Consider the following 17,870-nt stretch of genomic DNA (forward strand, 5'->3'; position numbering starts at 1 on the left):
CAATCATTAAGGGCTTCATATGTGAGGAGGAGAATTTTAAATTCTATTCTGGATTTAACAGGGAGCCATTGAAGGGAAGCTAAAATATGAGAAATATCATCTATATTTGTAATTTTCATCAGAACTCTTGCTGCAGCATTTTGAATCATCTGAAGGCTTTTAACTGCATTTTGTGGACATCCTGACAGTAAAGGATTACAATGGTCCAGCCTTGAAGTAACAAATGCATGGACTAGTTTTTCAGCATCACTCCTGGACAGGATATTTCTAATTTCGGCAATGTTCCGGAAGTGAGAGAAGGAAATCCTAGAAACCTGTTTAATATGGGATTTAAATGACATCTCCTGGTCAAAAATAACACCATGGTTTTTTACTTTATTACCAGAGGTCAATTTAATGCCATCCAGGTTAAGTGAATGACTAAGCAGTTTCTTTTTTAAAGACTTCGGTCCAAAGACGACAACTTCTGTCTTGTCTGAATTTAGAAGCAGCAAATTTAAAGTCATCCAAGTTTTTGTCTTCAAGACATGCTTGTAGTCTATCTAACTGGTTGGTCTCATTAGGATTTATGGTTAAGTAAAGCTGAGTATCATCAGCGTAACAGTGAAAATTTATTCTATGCGGCCTGATAATTTTACCTATTGGAAGCATATATATAGTAAAGAGAACTGGCCCAAGTACTGAACTCTGTGGTACTCCACAATTAACCCTGGAGTTTAAAGATGATTTATCATTTACTTGAACAAACTGGAACCTGTCAGACAAATAAGATTTAAAACAGGTCATTGCTGTGTAAATGCTCACACATTTGATTAGCAACTATTTTCTCAAGAATTTTAGATAATATATATATATTATATTATCTTGGATATAGGTCTGTAATTTTTCAAGTCATCTCGATCAAGCGAAGGTTTTTGAAGTAAAGGTTTAATTACAGCTACCTTAAAAGCTTGTGGTACATATCCATTTACTAAGGATAGATTAATCATATCTAACATGGGGCTGGTAATCAGAGGGAAAACTTCCTTTAATAATTTGGTTGGGATTGGGTCTAACACAAATCAGGTTCTACAATTATTTCCAATGTTGTCTCACTTGCTGAGGATGAAGTAATCATCTTCAGGAGTATGTCAAAGATTTTATTTTTAATAGAATCAATTTTATTTAAGAAGAATTACCTTCTTTTTCAAAGGGGCTGCATTGTTTAATGCACCACGCAATGATGAAGTAACACTATGAACAAGAAAATCAATTTGTGAAGGGGAAGAAACAAAATTATTGCCATCCACTGTGTTTCTCTGTGATATTGAGGAAAGTAAAAGTGGAACCGATTCTTTAAAGGTCGTTACAGCATTGTCTGATAATGATCTACTATAATGAAATTTTCTTTCAGGTGTGGAGTACTCGGTTAAATTAAACTCAAAGGTTATTAAAAAATGGTCAGACAGGACAGAGTTATGAGAAAATATTGTTATCTCTTTACATTCAGTGCCATATGTCAGCACAAGGTCCAGAGAATGAAGACAAAGGTGGGTAGGTTTGTTAATATTTTGAGCAAAGCCAATTGAGTCTAAGATAGCATAAAGGACTTATATTAATACTGACTAAAGGTGCTCAAATACCCAGCCAGAATATTGTCAGGATCTTGTTAGTCTGCAAACACGTCGTCCAGGTCTAACTTGCTTAGCGACATTTACCTAAATATTGAGTGTAAATATCTACGTTTGTATAATTTTGAGTCAATGTGGATTAGGGGAAATCCACCAAATATTCAAACGTGTGGACCCAGTTCCGTTTAAAAAACAAAAGTAATTGATTTGTTGCATCACACTACCAACCTGAATGGAAGAATATTTTAAATGTCTTTAAAAGATCTGAATTATAATATTCATGCAAATAGTGAGTTTGTGGAACTGCGTTGTCAGCTGAATTTGTGATGTAGCATCACATGTAGCTCAGTTTTACATTGAAGTAACCTGCTCCTCATGACTAGAAACAATATAAAAGGACTCTCCCTTTACACAGAGCCATAAATTTTGTTAAAGGTCAGCAGAATCATTGCTGCCTCTGGTTTCTGTTTTGCGTTCACTGAAAACAAACACCCAACTAGTGGAAGATGAAAAACTGATAAAAAAATCTAGAAGTTAGCTTTAGGTTTTAGCAATTTTATTGTAAAAACATTAATTTTCCTCAGCATCCATTAAGTAGAGATGGGAATCTCCGATAGGAGGTTCTCCTTAATTGGGGAAATTGTAACTTTTTCCCCTGCTGGTGTCCAGATATCTGTTGTCTTATAGTAACTTGTACCAAAAATGCTGAAAAAATATTTCCAATTGGAAAATAATAGTTTTACATATTTGCATCCATATATCAACCAAGTCAAGGTTAAGACTTTAAGCATGCCAGCCCAAGGCACAAGAAGTGTATGCAGCCACTTAGTGCCACCTGCTGGCCTGGGAACCCTAAAAGTGAAAAGGTCCCAGCTGCAGCTCATGGGATGGGGGGTCGGATATTGGGCGGGGTCAGACGTCTGACTCCACTCTGTCACCGTTATAAACGGATACTCCTTCTCCTTCCCTCCAAATGTCCTCTTACTCTTTCACAGAAGTTAATTTTAAGTTAGGTGTTAGTTTTAACATTTTTATGGAAAAAAGTATCTTATATTGGCAACAGGTTTCAATGTGGCAAAATGTAATGATTCAATGTAATTATTTATTTAATTAAAACTTTTTGTTCCCATTTATTTTGAGTTCTAACCCCGGTTTTCCAACCGATTATAACCCTCTGAGTCACCTTCTCTTGATGAAAAATCTTTTTAAAGTAATATGAGCACCTTTCAACAGCAGACTTTGAGATAAGCTCATGAAAACCCAAAATTCCTATCTCACAAAATTAGCATATTTCATCCGACCAATAAAAGAAAAGTGTTTTTAATACAAAAAACGTCAACCTTCAAATAATCATGTACAGTTATGCACTCAATACTTGGTCGGGAATCCTTTGGCAGAAATGACTGCTTCAATGCGGCGTGGCATGGAGGCAATCAGCCTGTGGCACTGCTGAGGTCTTATGGAGGCCCAGGATGCTTCGATAGCGGCCTTTAGCTCATCCAGAGTGTTGGGTCTTGAGTCTCTCAACGTTCTCTTCACAATATCCCACAGATTCTCTATGGGGTTCAGGTCAGGAGAGTTGGCAGGCCAATTGAGCACAGTGATACCATGGTCAGTAAACCATTTACCAGTGGTTTTGGCACTGTGAGCAGGTGCCAGGTCGTGCTGAAAAATGAAATCTTCATCTCCATAAAGCTTTTCAGCAGATGGAAGCATGAAGTGCTCCAAAATCTCCTGATAGCTAGCTGCATTGACCCTGCCCTTGATAAAACACAGTGGACCAACACCAGCAGCTGACACGGCAACCCAGACCATCACTGACTGTGGGTACTTGACACTGGACTTCTGGCATTTTGGCATTTCCTTCTCCCCAGTCTTCCTCCAGACTCTGGCACCTTGATTTCCGAATGACATGCAGAATTTGCTTTCATCCGAAAAAAGTACTTTGGACCACTGAGCAACAGTCCAGTGCTGCTTCTCTGTAGCCCAGGTCAGGCGCTTCTGCTGCTGTTTCTGGTTCAAAAGTGGCTTGACCTGGGGAATGCGGCACCTGTAGCCCATTTCCTGCACACGCCTGTGCACGGTGGCTCTGGATGTTTCTACTCCAGACTCAGTCCACTGCTTCTGCAGGTCCCCCAAGGTGTGGAATCGGCCCTTCTCCACAATCTTCCTCAGGGTCCGGTCACCTCTTCTCGTTGTGCAGCGTTTTCTGCCGCACTTTTTCCTTCCCACAGACTTCCCACTGAGGTGCCTTGATACAGCACTCTGGGAACAGCCTATTCGTTCAGAAATTTCTTTCTGTGTCTTACCCTCTTGCTTGAGGGTGTCAATAGTGGCCTTCTGGACAGCAGTCAGGTCGGCAGTCTTACCCATGATTGGGGTTTTGAGTGATGAACCAGGCTGGGAGTTTTAAAGGCCTCAGGAATCTTTTGCAGGTGTTTAGAGTTAACTCGTTGATTCAGATGATTAGGTTCATAGCTCGTTTAGAGACCCTTTTAATGATATGCTAATTTTGTGAGATAGGAATTTTGGGTTTTCATGAGCTGTATGCCAAAATCATCCGTATTAAGACAATAAAAGACCTGAAATATTTCAGTTAGTGTGCAATGAATCTAAAATATATGAATGTTAAATTTTCATCATTACATTATGGAAAATAATGAACTTCATCTCAATATGCTAATATTTTGAGAAGGACCTGTATAGAACATGACTTTAAATAATCAGTTGTTAAAGCTGTTACAAAACCTTTCTAGGGTGACTCCATAAGTAAAACTGCAAAGGGATGAAAGGATGGAGGAAAATGGTCAGTGTAAAAAAGAGACACATTAAAGGGAAGTTCTCTTATTATTTTAATTTAGCCACATTAGAACCTGTTGGGAATATATGATTTTTTCCCCATAAATATATTAATATAAAAATGGAAAAGAATAAATTGATAGTGTGTCTTATTATGTCTAGTATAGTAGCACAATTAAGCAGCGATTTAAAGTATTTTGCTCACATGACCTGGAAACAATTAAATAAAAATCAATAATTTTTCATAAACATTTTAATACAAAATAGAAAATCAATGAAAATCTCATAATAATTGGTGTGTCTCATTGGTCTAGTGTTGTCACACATTTAGCTGTGGTTCTGAGTGTTTGGGTTGCCTGGAAGTTATTCATTTTTGGGGCCCTGAGTTGCAGGCAGGGTTATTGGAGGCTGTTAGCTAAAAGTTCCTGCAATTCCACATGACATGTAGAAAGATATTTGTAATGAAACAATGCAAACATGAGGGTGGTTTAATATTTCATAACATAGCTCCCTCATAAACTGCTTTGAAGGTTTTGAAATTGTGGTTGTTTTAAGATGCTGGAAGTCAGCTTTGCTTTTGTTATAGTCTATACAAATCATGCTGTTTGGTAACATTTGGGGTCCCAATAAATGTAGCCATGATGTGGAAACTAAAGGAGCACCACACTTCACTCTTATTTAGGCAATATTGTTTAATACGTAGGCTACAGTTGGCAAACTATGAGCAGCATATCTGTTAAGCAGCTGACTGCAGGCTGGCTACAGAAGCATATAGCCTGACTAATTAACCAGCTAATATCAGCTTGTTAGACTCCCAGCGTTACTCTGTGAATAGCAGAATAGCAAAAAGGTTCCTGTTCTGCACAATAAGCACATGAAAACTACCACTATATAGATCAGGTGATTATTCTATATTTTTCCAGAAGGAAGGTCACAAGGATGCAGGACAAGAAGGATGCAAAAGGGAAAGAGGATACTAGGAAGGAAAGAAAACCAGAGAAAAGGAAGGTAGGGCACCAAAAAGGAAGGTAACAAGGAAGAAGTTCATATGTACATATGAAGAAAATAAGGACACGAGGAAGGGAGGACACAAAGAAAGTACCGCCGGCCAGGACAAAACAAAGCAGCTAAGGAAAGAGAGGAAGGTCAAGGAAGGAAAATCTGGAACAAACATAGTTTCCCATGCTCTTAGTTGTTTTTCCCATACTCTTCCAGACCTGGAAAATTGCTAAATCAGAGTTCTTTGAAGATCTGGGACTTTCAAGCACATTTTTCCCCAATTTTGGCTATATTTTCAAATCGCGTTTGCATTGTGGCTGCTTTGTTCTTCCAGCAGCAGTAGACACCCTAGCCATGCAGGCAGTTATTACGAATCACATCAGGATCTGAAGGCAAACACCTTCTCTGAATGAGAACATTATGCCCTCTAGTGGTAATACTTAGTAACAGTACTTCATAAAATATTCTGTCTACAATCTTCTCTTTGCTGCCAGGTCATTTGGGTTTTTAAAGCTGCGCTTTCCTTGAACAGAACTTGACAACATGTAGAACTTCTGGGTTTAAAGAAAATAGGTTTTTGATTCTAAGTTTAAGTTTCTAGGAAGATCTAGTAGTTGTATCAAGCCTCCACTCTGTTAGGATCACTGGAAGAGATGATTTTTATTTCCCAAACCAAACCAACCCAAGATGAACATGCACCAAGACACATTATTTTTAATACACATTTATTGAAAATGCAGTCAAATAGAAATCTTCTTTTATTGTGAGCGGAAGAATGTTTGACAATCCATCTTTGTTAGAGATTCAGAAACATCAAAAGACATAAATTAGTTTATACAAGTGACATGCAATAAATAACAGCTCACTACAGTTTGACTCAAAGTACATTTGCTTCCATTTGCACCATTACCTACATAGCAGAAGCAACGTGTTAAATTGATATCTCCTCTTTTGATATGCACAGAAGCCAGTGAAAGGAGCGGACTATCAATCGGTAATACAAAAATAGAACCAGGTAGCATTTCATACTTGGAAAGTTAAAGGACAGAGAGACAGCAAACACCACTGTGCGTTTCCTTTTGTGCGTCCGTCCTCCTTTAGATGCACGGCTCCATCTGAGGACAAGGCATTAATCCGCCGTCTTTGTTGGATCTCTCTTTTGTTACAGAAATAAACCCCTCTGACAAAGCACGGCAGAGCTGCGTGCATGTGTGGCACAGACTGATGGGCGCATGCGGGTAGCTCAGTGCGAGATAGTGAGCAACATTTACAAAAAACATAATTTTTTGTGTAAAAAAGTGGAGTGGAAGCAGGTCTGACTCAGAGCCGCATCTTGATGGAAAGCACTGAGGACAACGGGAACAGTAGCTGCATCAGAGTTGTTTTGTAAACTTGTTTGAAGCTGTCTTCTCCTGCTGCGGGGCTAAACCTCGCTGCTGTAAGAATAAACTCTGCCACTAAGATTTGTTTAATCTGGAGTGCATTGTTTCCTGTCCCACGCAAAAAATGAGCCACTATAATAATAAGATTACCACTCACTTTTATTCCAAGGCAATGTCTTACTGAACTCATTTAAAACCATGTGGAATGACCTTACAGACACTATTTGCTTGTGTTATTTACTTCACCATGAGCGGTAAGTCTAACTATGGTTATGTTGATCCCTCTCTGGGTTTCCCTGTCTTGGTTCAGCAGCCGGTGAAGAAGCCCTCGGCACCCCTGGCTTCTTGGAAAGTCACCGTCAGGCAGTTTACAGTCACGTTCGTCACAATCACTTTCTCGGGATGCAGCGGTTCGGTAGGAACTTTTGGACGGTCCAATGCAGTCACGATGACGCTCTGACTGTCTCTTCTCACTTCATCTTTCTTCAGCTCAGAGTCGGAGCAGACGGAGACGGCGTCACCCATCGTCTTGCCACAGCCCTGGACCCTCACTATCACTGAGGTTGCATTCTTCTTCTCCACTTTTGGACATTCTGAACAGACTTCCTCACCTTTCACCTCTCCCCAGTCTGACTTGCTGCATGGGGAAACGTCTCCCTGTTTGGCTTCAGATGCCAAGGTGTTGTCCTTTGATTGCTCATGTGCATGTGTGTGTGTTTGTCTCCAACTGGTGTCAAAGACTCCTCCGTCTGGTCCGTCGGTCCACATATCTGGGCAGACAGCTTTCTCCTCCACCTCCACCTCCATGTCTATGTCCTGTTCCTCCAGGAACTGAGGTGAGCTGCACTCTGACTGACCTGTAGGAGACAGCAGGAAAAACACTGGTTATATATAATGATTCAATTCAAATAAATTTTGCCGTCATTCAAAGCTTGGTGGACTGACCATACGAGCTGTCTTCACATCTCTCCTCAATGGTGCTCTCACATCCAGGTTTGTCCTCCTCACCCCAATCCTTCTCCACCGGCTCCACTCTCATCTTCTGCTCATGGATGGGCTTGTTGGAGGAGTGTTTTGGGAAGGCTTTGGCCACTCTCTGTCTGATCCTCCTCCTAGCTGGGCGCCGAAACACCTGCTCGACGTCTGTGCTCATGGATCTGGTGAGGGACAAGCGCAGGCGGGGCGGGGGCTTCTCATTATCTTTGTGGGCACTCCGGAGGTCCATACCAAAGATGTTCTGAGGAAGACCAGTGAAGAGTCATCAGGGGAGCAATAATTACTGGTTTACAAATCTGTCATCATTTTATCACAACAGATATTTTTTTGCAGTGTTATAACAAGAAGATAAATTCTTGTAAAACGAGCATAAATGAGTTTTAAGAACTGTGAAAGTTCTTTAAGGAAATCTAGATTGGATCAGTACATTAGGGGAGATAATTAGTTTTCCATATGCAGCTCAGTTTACAGAAAATAATGCACAATCCTAAATTTCAGATGGAAACCTTCTCACAACCTCCTCCATTAATGTGTAATATAAGCTTAGTTTAGGCCGGGAGAGCAGCGGTGAAAGTGATGTTGTGGCAGTAAGAGAGCAGATTGTTAAGTTGTTATTCTTAATAACAAAACCTGCATTTCTGCAGCTGCAATGACATTTTTTCCTCTGCTTGTTTGTTGATCAGTGCAAACAGACCGACTCATTGACCTTATGAGAAACTGTTATCAGTGATTTAGGCTGCAGGAGCATCTAAACAGCTCAAACAATCATGCTGCATTGCTTCCTCTCTTCTTACCTGGCTGAATGGTTGTAATTAAAGGTGGATTCTCCTTTACTCAAAAAAACTACTCAGTGAATCAAAACAGTTTCCATAATAACCCTAGGGTTGCCATAGTGATGTAATCTGGGCTGTATCTGGTTGAGCTTGGAAAATCCACAATTCAGTAACAGCCTCAACTTTATGAAAAGCCAAGTTAAATTAGTGAAGTTAAGTTGAATTAGTTTATGTTTGAGGTAGTTTTCTTTTTAAAGCGTCGCAGTATTTTAAGCAACTATGAAGAAAATACAAATGCACCAAATCACTACTAAATTGGATTGGGTTTGCACTTAAAATGTTATTTCATTTAAAATTACTACTACTAATAATAATAATTTGATGCTAATAAACTTTATTTAGCTTTTTATTTTGTATTATTATTATTAATGTTGCATTACAAAATTTAAAATCAAAAGCAAACACTAACCTAATAAATAGATAAAAACATTTCCATACAAATCCTATGATTGGAAAAGTTTGATTATGTCTAAATCCAAATCAATAAATACAACAATTAAACAATTAATTTATTCAGCTCAGTAGCCTTTTTATAATTTAAGAAAGCATTTACTGATGCAACTTACTGGAAATTATGCAAAACAAAACAAATTATTGAAATGTCTGCACTTGTTTGAATTTGTAACTACGAGCCTTAAATACACAGCTGTGGGCAGCCTCTGGTAATGAAAGAAGATGCAACAAATGTTAGAGATGCAAGAAACAAGATAAGTGTCGTTACCCGCAGCACCAGCTTTCTGGGTCTGAGACCTTTCTTTCGAAAGCTCAGAGATCTGACCTTCTCCTGACTGCAAGAAGAGAAGATACAGAGTGGGGGAGGCAGAGAAAGAGAAATTAAGAGTAAGAAAAAACAACTGTGAGGAAACAAAAGGGAAACCATGCTTGCTTCCATTATTGCTCACTTTTCTTCGTAGGCCAAGACCAAAAGAGGGTCCAAAATGTTGTCTTCTGGCTCCCAAGTACTGTACCTGCAGAGACAAAAATATATAATGATTATCTATCTGTCTATACATCTAACTATGAATAAAAGACGTGGTTCATGGGTATCACTAAGTGATGAGGTCTGTTGATGACTCAAGGCTTACTCACTCTGGGGACCATCCCTGCCATTTCAGTAGATACTCCACATTACCCTGAAGAACGAGACAGAGGGGGGAGGTGTCACATGTAGAGGAGGGACAGCATTCAGTGAACCTTTCATTTAAATGCATTCCTGTGTGCGAGATATATGGTGGCTGTCGCTTTAAAGTGTGGACTGAGGGAAGGAGGAGTATCAAGAGCCGAAAGCACCACAATGGGGAAAACAGTTTTTCATATATGTCCTAAATAAAATTAAAAACTATTAAAATGTGTTTATGATTACCAACAACTTATGCAGAATTGAATAATTATGTGAAACTTTTGCAGTAAAATGTTAAATTAATAAATGTTAAAGCCATATACAATTGTGTAATGGCTTTCTTTATGATTCCTGTGCTGCAGTGGGCTCCAGAATAACTTAAACTGTCAGAGTTAGGCAGCAGTGATTGGTTAAGCAGCACACAAATCAACTTCAGACCACCTATACTGACTAGAGCAGCGGTAGCTCTGAACATTGACTCCACATGATGAAATAAATACGCGTTGAAGCAGATGACCATGAAACAGTTAAACAGTGAAACAGCTACGAGTGCTTTTTGTAAATAGAATGGATGTTTTTATTTATTCATTTCATGAGGAAAATTCATTCCTTAATGAAATTCACGTATAATTATCAATAATCATTATCTATATTTATTTCTTATTTATTGAAGGCAATTACTTTCAGTGTTATTGTAATTATGACACAGATAAATAGTTACATAACACATTTATTTATTATATTGTCTTCTTCTGGCATTGGATAGCGACCGTAAACAAATAGTAAATAGCACAACAGCTGCAAAAAATTTTATTATTTGCACCATCTTTTTTTTTTTTATTAATTACTATCACGTGTTTTACATTTTAATTAAATAAAGGCACATTTAGGTAGTCCGTAAACTGTTTCTATTTTTTCATTGAACTGCAGCACATCTGGACCTCCACAGAGGAAGAGGAGGGTCGGGATGTTCTTCTCCCTTTCCACGTTTTCTGTTTCTTTCTGCAGGCTGACGTCATTGACAGCGGGGCTGCGTCGCTTCCAAACAGCAGCCCTGCGCTCGCGTCGCGATCACGTGCACGCTCCAGGAGCGCTCCTTCCAGCATGCAGGGGCACTTTCTAGAACATTACACCGGTGGCTGGGATAGGTGGGGCCACGCCGGATCATGTAAACAAGTAATGTTGCGCAACGTTCACGTCCGAAACTGAGTAAGACAAAGTTTAAATCAATTAAAAAAATGTATATTTTCTAACAATTACAACGCATGTGAGGGAAGAGCGGTTCGTTAGCAATGAAAGCCCCTCATTGTCCTACGACATCGTGAACTTTGGATTGGATCGCTATGTTTTACTTGTATTAGCAGAGAGCACCTGTAGCGCTGTGGGGTCAATGTAAGTCAGTCTGAATTCACAACGCATCCCCGCCGTAACCAAATACGATCAGCATCACGCTGCACTCTGGGATGTTACTCAGCCTTTTTCAGTCTGGCGTAAATAATAGAAACTGCGCAGCAGCCCGCTCGCTGTCCCCTTTAAATGATACACACACCCCCTTCTTTAATTTTACTACAACTGCGTAGGCTCCCCCAAAACACGGTCATGCAGCAAACTGTGAGAAACTTTGGCGCAATTGCATAAAATAACCACGTAGTTGTAATGTTTTCTTCACGCATCCCGCACATAGCCTAGTGTTGTTGCTGGCGGCGCGAGGACGGCGGTTAGAACAGTAAGCTACATTAGCATAAACACATCAGGATAATAATGTTATTAAAGGGGAGTTTATCTCATAAGCAGTGGTGTTTCTTACCTTTCTGATTCTCTTCTTTGTAATTGACTCAACGGCGAACACTTGCTCTCCAATTGATATCAGCTCCATCGCGGCGATCCAAACGGGACGCAACTGGATCCCTGCTAGTTTACTTCCCAACGTGCGGGAATAAGTAGTTAAAGGAGGACGGACGAATGCAAAAAAAAAGCGCGCAAGGTGTTTTTCCACGGCTCCCTCTGAGTGTTCTTGTTTTTTTCCGCAAAGCGTTGTGCGCATCCCCTTGCACAGAAACTCCTGCCGTTCTCCTGCCTCAGTTTTTAAAATCTGCGACACATCAACGCTGAACAGCGCGCTGCTTTAATGCGGGCGCGCCCCCTTTCTGTTGCGTCGAGGGCCAAGCCCCCAATGAACGTGCCCGTGGAGACGAGAACGCGCAGACAATTGGAGCAGAGTGCAGAGGAGGGACAGAGGATGAAGTGGGAGGAGAAAGGCACAGGCAAGGTTAGTGAGGGCATTGGGGGATTTCAATAAAAAATTAATATTTTAAAAGCATTTTTATTTTATTGTCTGGCTTAATTGTAAAAATAGTTTCAGGCAACCATGATTTATTCTTGCCATTTACTAAAGAACATTAAAGTTTAGATATCCCTCCTGCTTTATTTCCCTTCAAGATATTCTCACATATGTTCACTAATGAACACCCTGATAGAACACACTGCTGGCCAAAGTTAATTTCACGACTGGTTAGAATAACTGAATGAATCCACGTTTTGGTACAGAGGCATAACCAGACACTGAAAAGGTGTTTATTTCTAAATAAAGCAGTAAGAGACAACGTTTTTTTATTAAAAACACCATTTGCTAAAGTATCAGTGACCCAAACAACACGTTTGAAATAACTGTAATACCATCATTTTTCTATTTGTACTTTACTTTTGTGAGCTTGATCTGAGTTTCTAGATCTGTCTGATCAGTAATCAGTGACTTTGTGGGGTATGAATATGACATGACAATAATAATAGAGCGACCAGTGCTGGGTGGTAAGGAGGGGTAATAGCCACCCCTATTAACATGCTGCCATGCCGCATTTGCTTTCTTGGTCAGATGGTCTCAAAATTTAAAAAGTTTTTATGAATATGTGTTTAAGAGAAAAGAGGAGCTTATTTTCATGTACGGTACATTTTGTAAATTGTAAATGTGTCACACACTTGCAGACCAAACCTCTCTCCCCATATGATGACAGCAAGATAAAACTCTTAAAATTCTGTTATGACCTTTGGTTATAATGTTTCACCCCAAGACTATCAATAGCCCCCATCTGGCACTAGGATGGACAAGGACCCAAGTTTCTCTTGCCCCCACAGTAGGATGGTAAGGGAGTTAAAAGAAAAGCAACTCTGAGGTGCACTGCTAGACAACTGTCCTACCATCAGAAATGTGGAGTTTGCCAAACTTTACTGGGATTTTAACTGTAACCCTGTGATTTACCTAGATGAGACTAAAGCTGAGAGTTTCACTGACAATTCAGTTGGGTTTGCGATGACAAAGGAGGAATGTTTGGGAAAGCACCTTATATCCACTGGTAGGTATGGTGGAGTATCTGTGATGCTGTGGGCCTGTTTCTCTTCTAACAGCTTTGGGAACATTGTTAGAGTATCATGATGTTAAAGTCTGAGAAGCTTTACCAGAAAATAGAAAATGGGTCAGTATTGTGTATTTAAACAGGATTGTGATCCAAAGCATTAGATCAAATCAACAAAGAAGGCAAAGACAGCAGGGGAACCAAAAACTGTTTTAACACATTTTTACCAGGGTGCCAATAAGTATCGTCGACACTGTATATCCATATATTAATTTATCATGTGTGGCAAATTGTGTGAAGATAAAGACAGATTGATGAGCTGACATACTCCATCCAATAGCTTAAAGGAAACAGATTTTTCCACAAAAAAAGAGGTAAAACGTCTTTACTTCTAATTTTAAAAATCTTCTTACATCATAAAGTTTCTATATGGAGGCTTACTTTAGCTTCATGTTTAGCATACAGACAAGACAAAAATAATCAGTTTTGCTTTGAACTCTGCATCAGGAATCCAATAAGGTTATTTATACATACTAATCCTTTAAAATACAGAAGAAATAGATCATATCAGCCCCATCCCAGCTTCAAAGACCGATCAGTAAGCAATGTGAGGCGGCGTAGTTAAAACACTGAACTCACTGAACTTGTCAGTAAAACAGTGAGAGCTCATGTATTTTTATGTAACAGAAGTAAAGCCGGCAAAGATCAGAATCTGCAATGGAAATGACAGTCCTGCCTCACTTCTCCTTCAGTGGAAATGCACAGCCCATCCAAGTGTGTTTGATCCAAATGTTTAACCAAAACGGGGAAAAAACGGACAGAAAGTCTCAAATATGACCTATCTGGAGATATGAAAACTTGGTGTTCAGAGTGGCACGGACACTTTTCTAACTTCATCCCTGATCTTTCTCTCATCCAGTCCCTAGAGAAGCATGTAATAAAGGTAGTGCTGTTAAATAAGACTCCTGTTAGCTTTCATTGAATCACTTTACGATAAACCTTTCTGTGACTCTGCACATGTACGCAGTTCGTCTTGCTGCCTATGGTTCACGGTCTCTCTGCACCTGGAAAACTCACATCACTTACGAGCACTGGATGTCATGGTAACTGTTGTTATGGAGACTGCAGAAAAGCAGAATGATGAGGATGACGCAGCAGGAAGAGCTGAAAACAGATTTATTGACCCCTAACCTCCCTAAAGTTAACCCTATATGATTGAATCAGATGTGATGCTCTGATAACATTTCTAAACCTATAGTTGTTCACTGACTCGATGTATGCAGGTGTTTCTTCCGTCTAAACAACTGATGTTTCAGGGAAAAGTGTCTTCAAACCTGCAGCATCTGTTCTGGATGGTGTTTTTGGTCGTCATGGGAAACTCTTGCACCACAGTTTCCAATCTAAAGGAAGCGTAAACAAAGTGAAGACTAGTGACTTCACTATGATATCATCAGAGTTATTTTGGAAACAAAGCACGAGGATTAAGAGGAATTTAACACATGTTTTCGCAGGCTGAGTGGTAATGAGAAACCAGCAGAGCCAAAATTATGCATACTGACTCAATATATATATAATGTTATGAGAATTTTTAGTGCCTTACTTGATTTGCTCCTTGATACTCTACAGGAACTGACAAAAGTATTGGAACCCCTCAGTGTTGTTCCATTCTAATGGTTTTTCAGCCTTCTGCTTGCACCTGTGTGAGATAATATGTATGCCACACTGTTAAGATTATGTCTGGGACCTCGTCTCTCTGGGTCTCATGAGAGTTACCTTGAAAACTGTTGTAGCTTATAAGGAGAACCTTTGCTTTATCTAGTCAGAATGATCTGGCAGCACTTCTGAGCGCATCTCCAATGCTGTAAAATCCTTCTCTCTTGCAAGATTAAAATAAAGCTGATTCTGTGTGACAATCATCAGTCTCTGGATGCGAATTTTTCTACAACAATTTGGCGACACAAACAGGATTCCTTGACTGATTTACTCTGGGGACATCGACGAAGAAGTGCCAGGTGCCAGCCTTGGAAGAGATTCTCTGCCTTTACCCCGCTTAGTGTTACAGGGACGGAGGACTTCTGCGTCGAGGTTCCTGGGAGACTCAGCACTGGAATCCAGTTTATAGTTGCATAAATGTGTTTTAGCAAGTTTGAGATGAACTCAACATTTCTTTGTAGTCAGGAACAAACATTTAGCATGTTTCTAGCTGTATATTTGGCCTCCCTTCATGTCAGAAAATGGTAGACACTCATGTAAATTGGTTCATTTCCTTGCAATATCCTTACTTTTATAAGTTTGAGGTTGGGGGGATTCCAGAAGCTTAATATCAGCTTGCTTTATCAATTTCAAACCCAGTTTTGATGATTAGGATCATTGTCTGGTTGAAGCACCAAACTCTGTTACTGTTTCAGTCATCTTACCCATTTGCCACCTTGAGAGGAGAGAAAATTGGTTAGAATGGTCAGGAACAGAACAGTTTAGGAACTATTAGACTGAAACCTTAATATGTTGAAATACCAATATCCTATTCTGCAATGAATTCAATTTCACATCAATATGGACTAAGAGGTTGCCAACCAAGAAAAAAGCTGCTGCTCCAAAATTTATTAAAATCTGCAGGTGCCCACAGGGACAAGCCAATCGCCATCTGAAGAAAGGTTTCATGCTCAGGAGAGAGAAAGATTTAGGTAAGAATGCTTGGAGAAGAAGGTGTTGAAGCTTTAAAACCTAAGAACACTATGCCAACATTCAAGCACGGTAATAGTAGCATCATGCTGGGGTTCTTTTATGCTGCCAGTGATTTTAGTGCATTGCACAAGTTGGTTTGAATCATGAAGGCGAAGTACTGCCTCCAAATTTTCTGCAAACATGAACACAGTTTTGTATTCTAAAAGAACAATGTTCCCAAACATTGAAACAAGACCTGGTTTTGGATTAAATAAAGCAGGCTAACTTTAGGTTTTTGGGAAGGTCCGAACCCCAGCCTTATTGAAAACTTGTGGAGTGTGCTTAAAATCCTGGTCGGTGTTCAAATGAACTCCATCAATTAGGATACGGAAAGCGGTGAGAAATCCACCTGAAGCTTGTTCAGGGCGACTAACAGTGGAGCCTGCATGGACATTTATCCAGATATTAGGAGGATGTATGCATGAACCAGAGCCTGTATGAATCGTTCTGATTCTGAGTGAATTAGAGAAACCTCACATTGTTTCTTAAAATCTATCAAATGCATGTGTTGTGTCAACAGTTTAGATTTGCCTTTAAAAATCCTAAATAATAATTTTACTCCTGCCCATGAGTGTAGGTATGTAAACCTCTACCAGGCACTGAATTATTCAGTATCCTAAACATGCAAACCGGTACGGAGATGTCCAGCAGTGATTTAGCACCGAGTGGTAAAAAAAACAAAAGGAGTAATTCCAGTAAATCCTATCCGACATACTGGATTTTAACTACTCTTTTCCGCCTCTCCGGCCTCCCTACAGGGATGCAGCGCTTTTTTCCCGTAAGTGGAAGCGTACTGACAGCAATTCAAGGAAAAGATACGACCTATCACATGACTTGTTATCTGCCTGGATACTCCTGTAATCGCGGAGTTAGGAGTCTGTGCGGTGAGGGGAAAGAAAGGAAAAACAACACGGGAAGGAGGGACCGCTGAGCCCGCCCCCACCCACATGTTCTGACTCACACGAGTCACCAAACGTGCCAGGAAAGCGATCACTGCGTCTTCTCTGGAATAGCAACACACACAAACCAAAGAATTAAAAAAACATTTAGGTTAACCTACAGCCTCCTACCGGGAAGCTTTTACTTTCCCTCATCCCAGCACTGATTCCTGCGGGCTTCTACCTAAATGAGCTTTCAATGAACTCAGTCCGGAATCATTTCTGGGAATGTTATCATAAAATTGCACGGAAATCCACTCAGACGCGCAGAATCGTTCAAACCCCGTGAACTGTCTGGCATTTTGTCTCATAAATCCAACTGTTTCATTTTGATTTTATGTGATGGTATTCAGCCCCCTCTGAGTCAACCACTGCAGTTCCAGCTGCAGGTCCTCTGGCGCATGTGTTTACCAGCTTTGCACATCCAAAGAATGACGTTGTTGTCCATTGTTCTTTTCCCAAAATAGCTCAACCTCCGTCAGATTGGACCAGTTGGATTTAGGTCTGGACTTTGACTGTGCCACTCACACCACTGGATATCTTGTATGTTTAGGTAATTCACTCAGCCTCTAACGGGTTTCTTCCAGGATTAATCCCAAAATTGTTCCCAGTCTGGCAGATTTAAAATGATTTTCATTGTACCAAGGACGTTGTGTCTGACAGGATATGATACAGGCATCCCTCAAAAGATAATAAAATCTGTGTATTTTTATTCCCAGTTTAATAAAAAATTGCATGCAAAATATAATTTATACCCTTAATCGGTGTAAAAAACATTTATTGACATTACCGCCATCAAACACTTTTTATAACTTCCTACCAGCCTTTTAAAATCTTTCCAGAGGTATTTTGACGATTGAGCTCCAAGTCTTATAGGCTGGAAGGCCTTCTCCGCCTCGCAGCTCCTCTAGAGTTGACATAGACATTCTGGCTGTGTCTGATTGATCCTCTACTAGTTCAAATGGTTTTAGATGGACTGAACAGTGATCTGCGAGATCCAAAACTTTGGGTGTTAATATAACCTAACCCTGCTTTACAATGTTCCCTTGACCTGTCCGCTGTGGTCCTTCATCTTCATTGTTCACTAATGTTCTCTAACAAACCTCTGAGGCCTGTAGA

The 17,870-nt window shown here is 40.0% G+C and overlaps 1 protein-coding gene across 1 annotated transcript; it reads right to left on the bottom strand.

The window, feature by feature from the left end:
- Positions 1-6,116: 6,116 nt before the first annotated feature.
- On the bottom strand, positions 6,117-11,884 carry LOC124863493 (M-phase phosphoprotein 8-like). The gene is made up of 6 exons (XM_047357881.1): positions 11,547-11,884; positions 9,709-9,752; positions 9,522-9,587; positions 9,341-9,407; positions 7,736-8,027; positions 6,117-7,647 (listed from the first exon to the last, which is right to left on the bottom strand). The coding sequence occupies exons 1-6, from the start codon at positions 11,781-11,783 to the stop codon at positions 7,097-7,099; spliced, it is 1,257 nt and encodes a 418-aa protein (XP_047213837.1). The 5' UTR covers positions 11,784-11,884; the 3' UTR covers positions 6,117-7,096.
- Positions 11,885-17,870: the final 5,986 nt, after the last annotated feature.

The sequence above is a fragment of the Girardinichthys multiradiatus genome, chromosome X, assembly GCF_021462225.1.
Source record: "Girardinichthys multiradiatus isolate DD_20200921_A chromosome X, DD_fGirMul_XY1, whole genome shotgun sequence".
NCBI classification, from domain to species: domain Eukaryota; kingdom Metazoa; phylum Chordata; class Actinopteri; order Cyprinodontiformes; family Goodeidae; genus Girardinichthys; species Girardinichthys multiradiatus.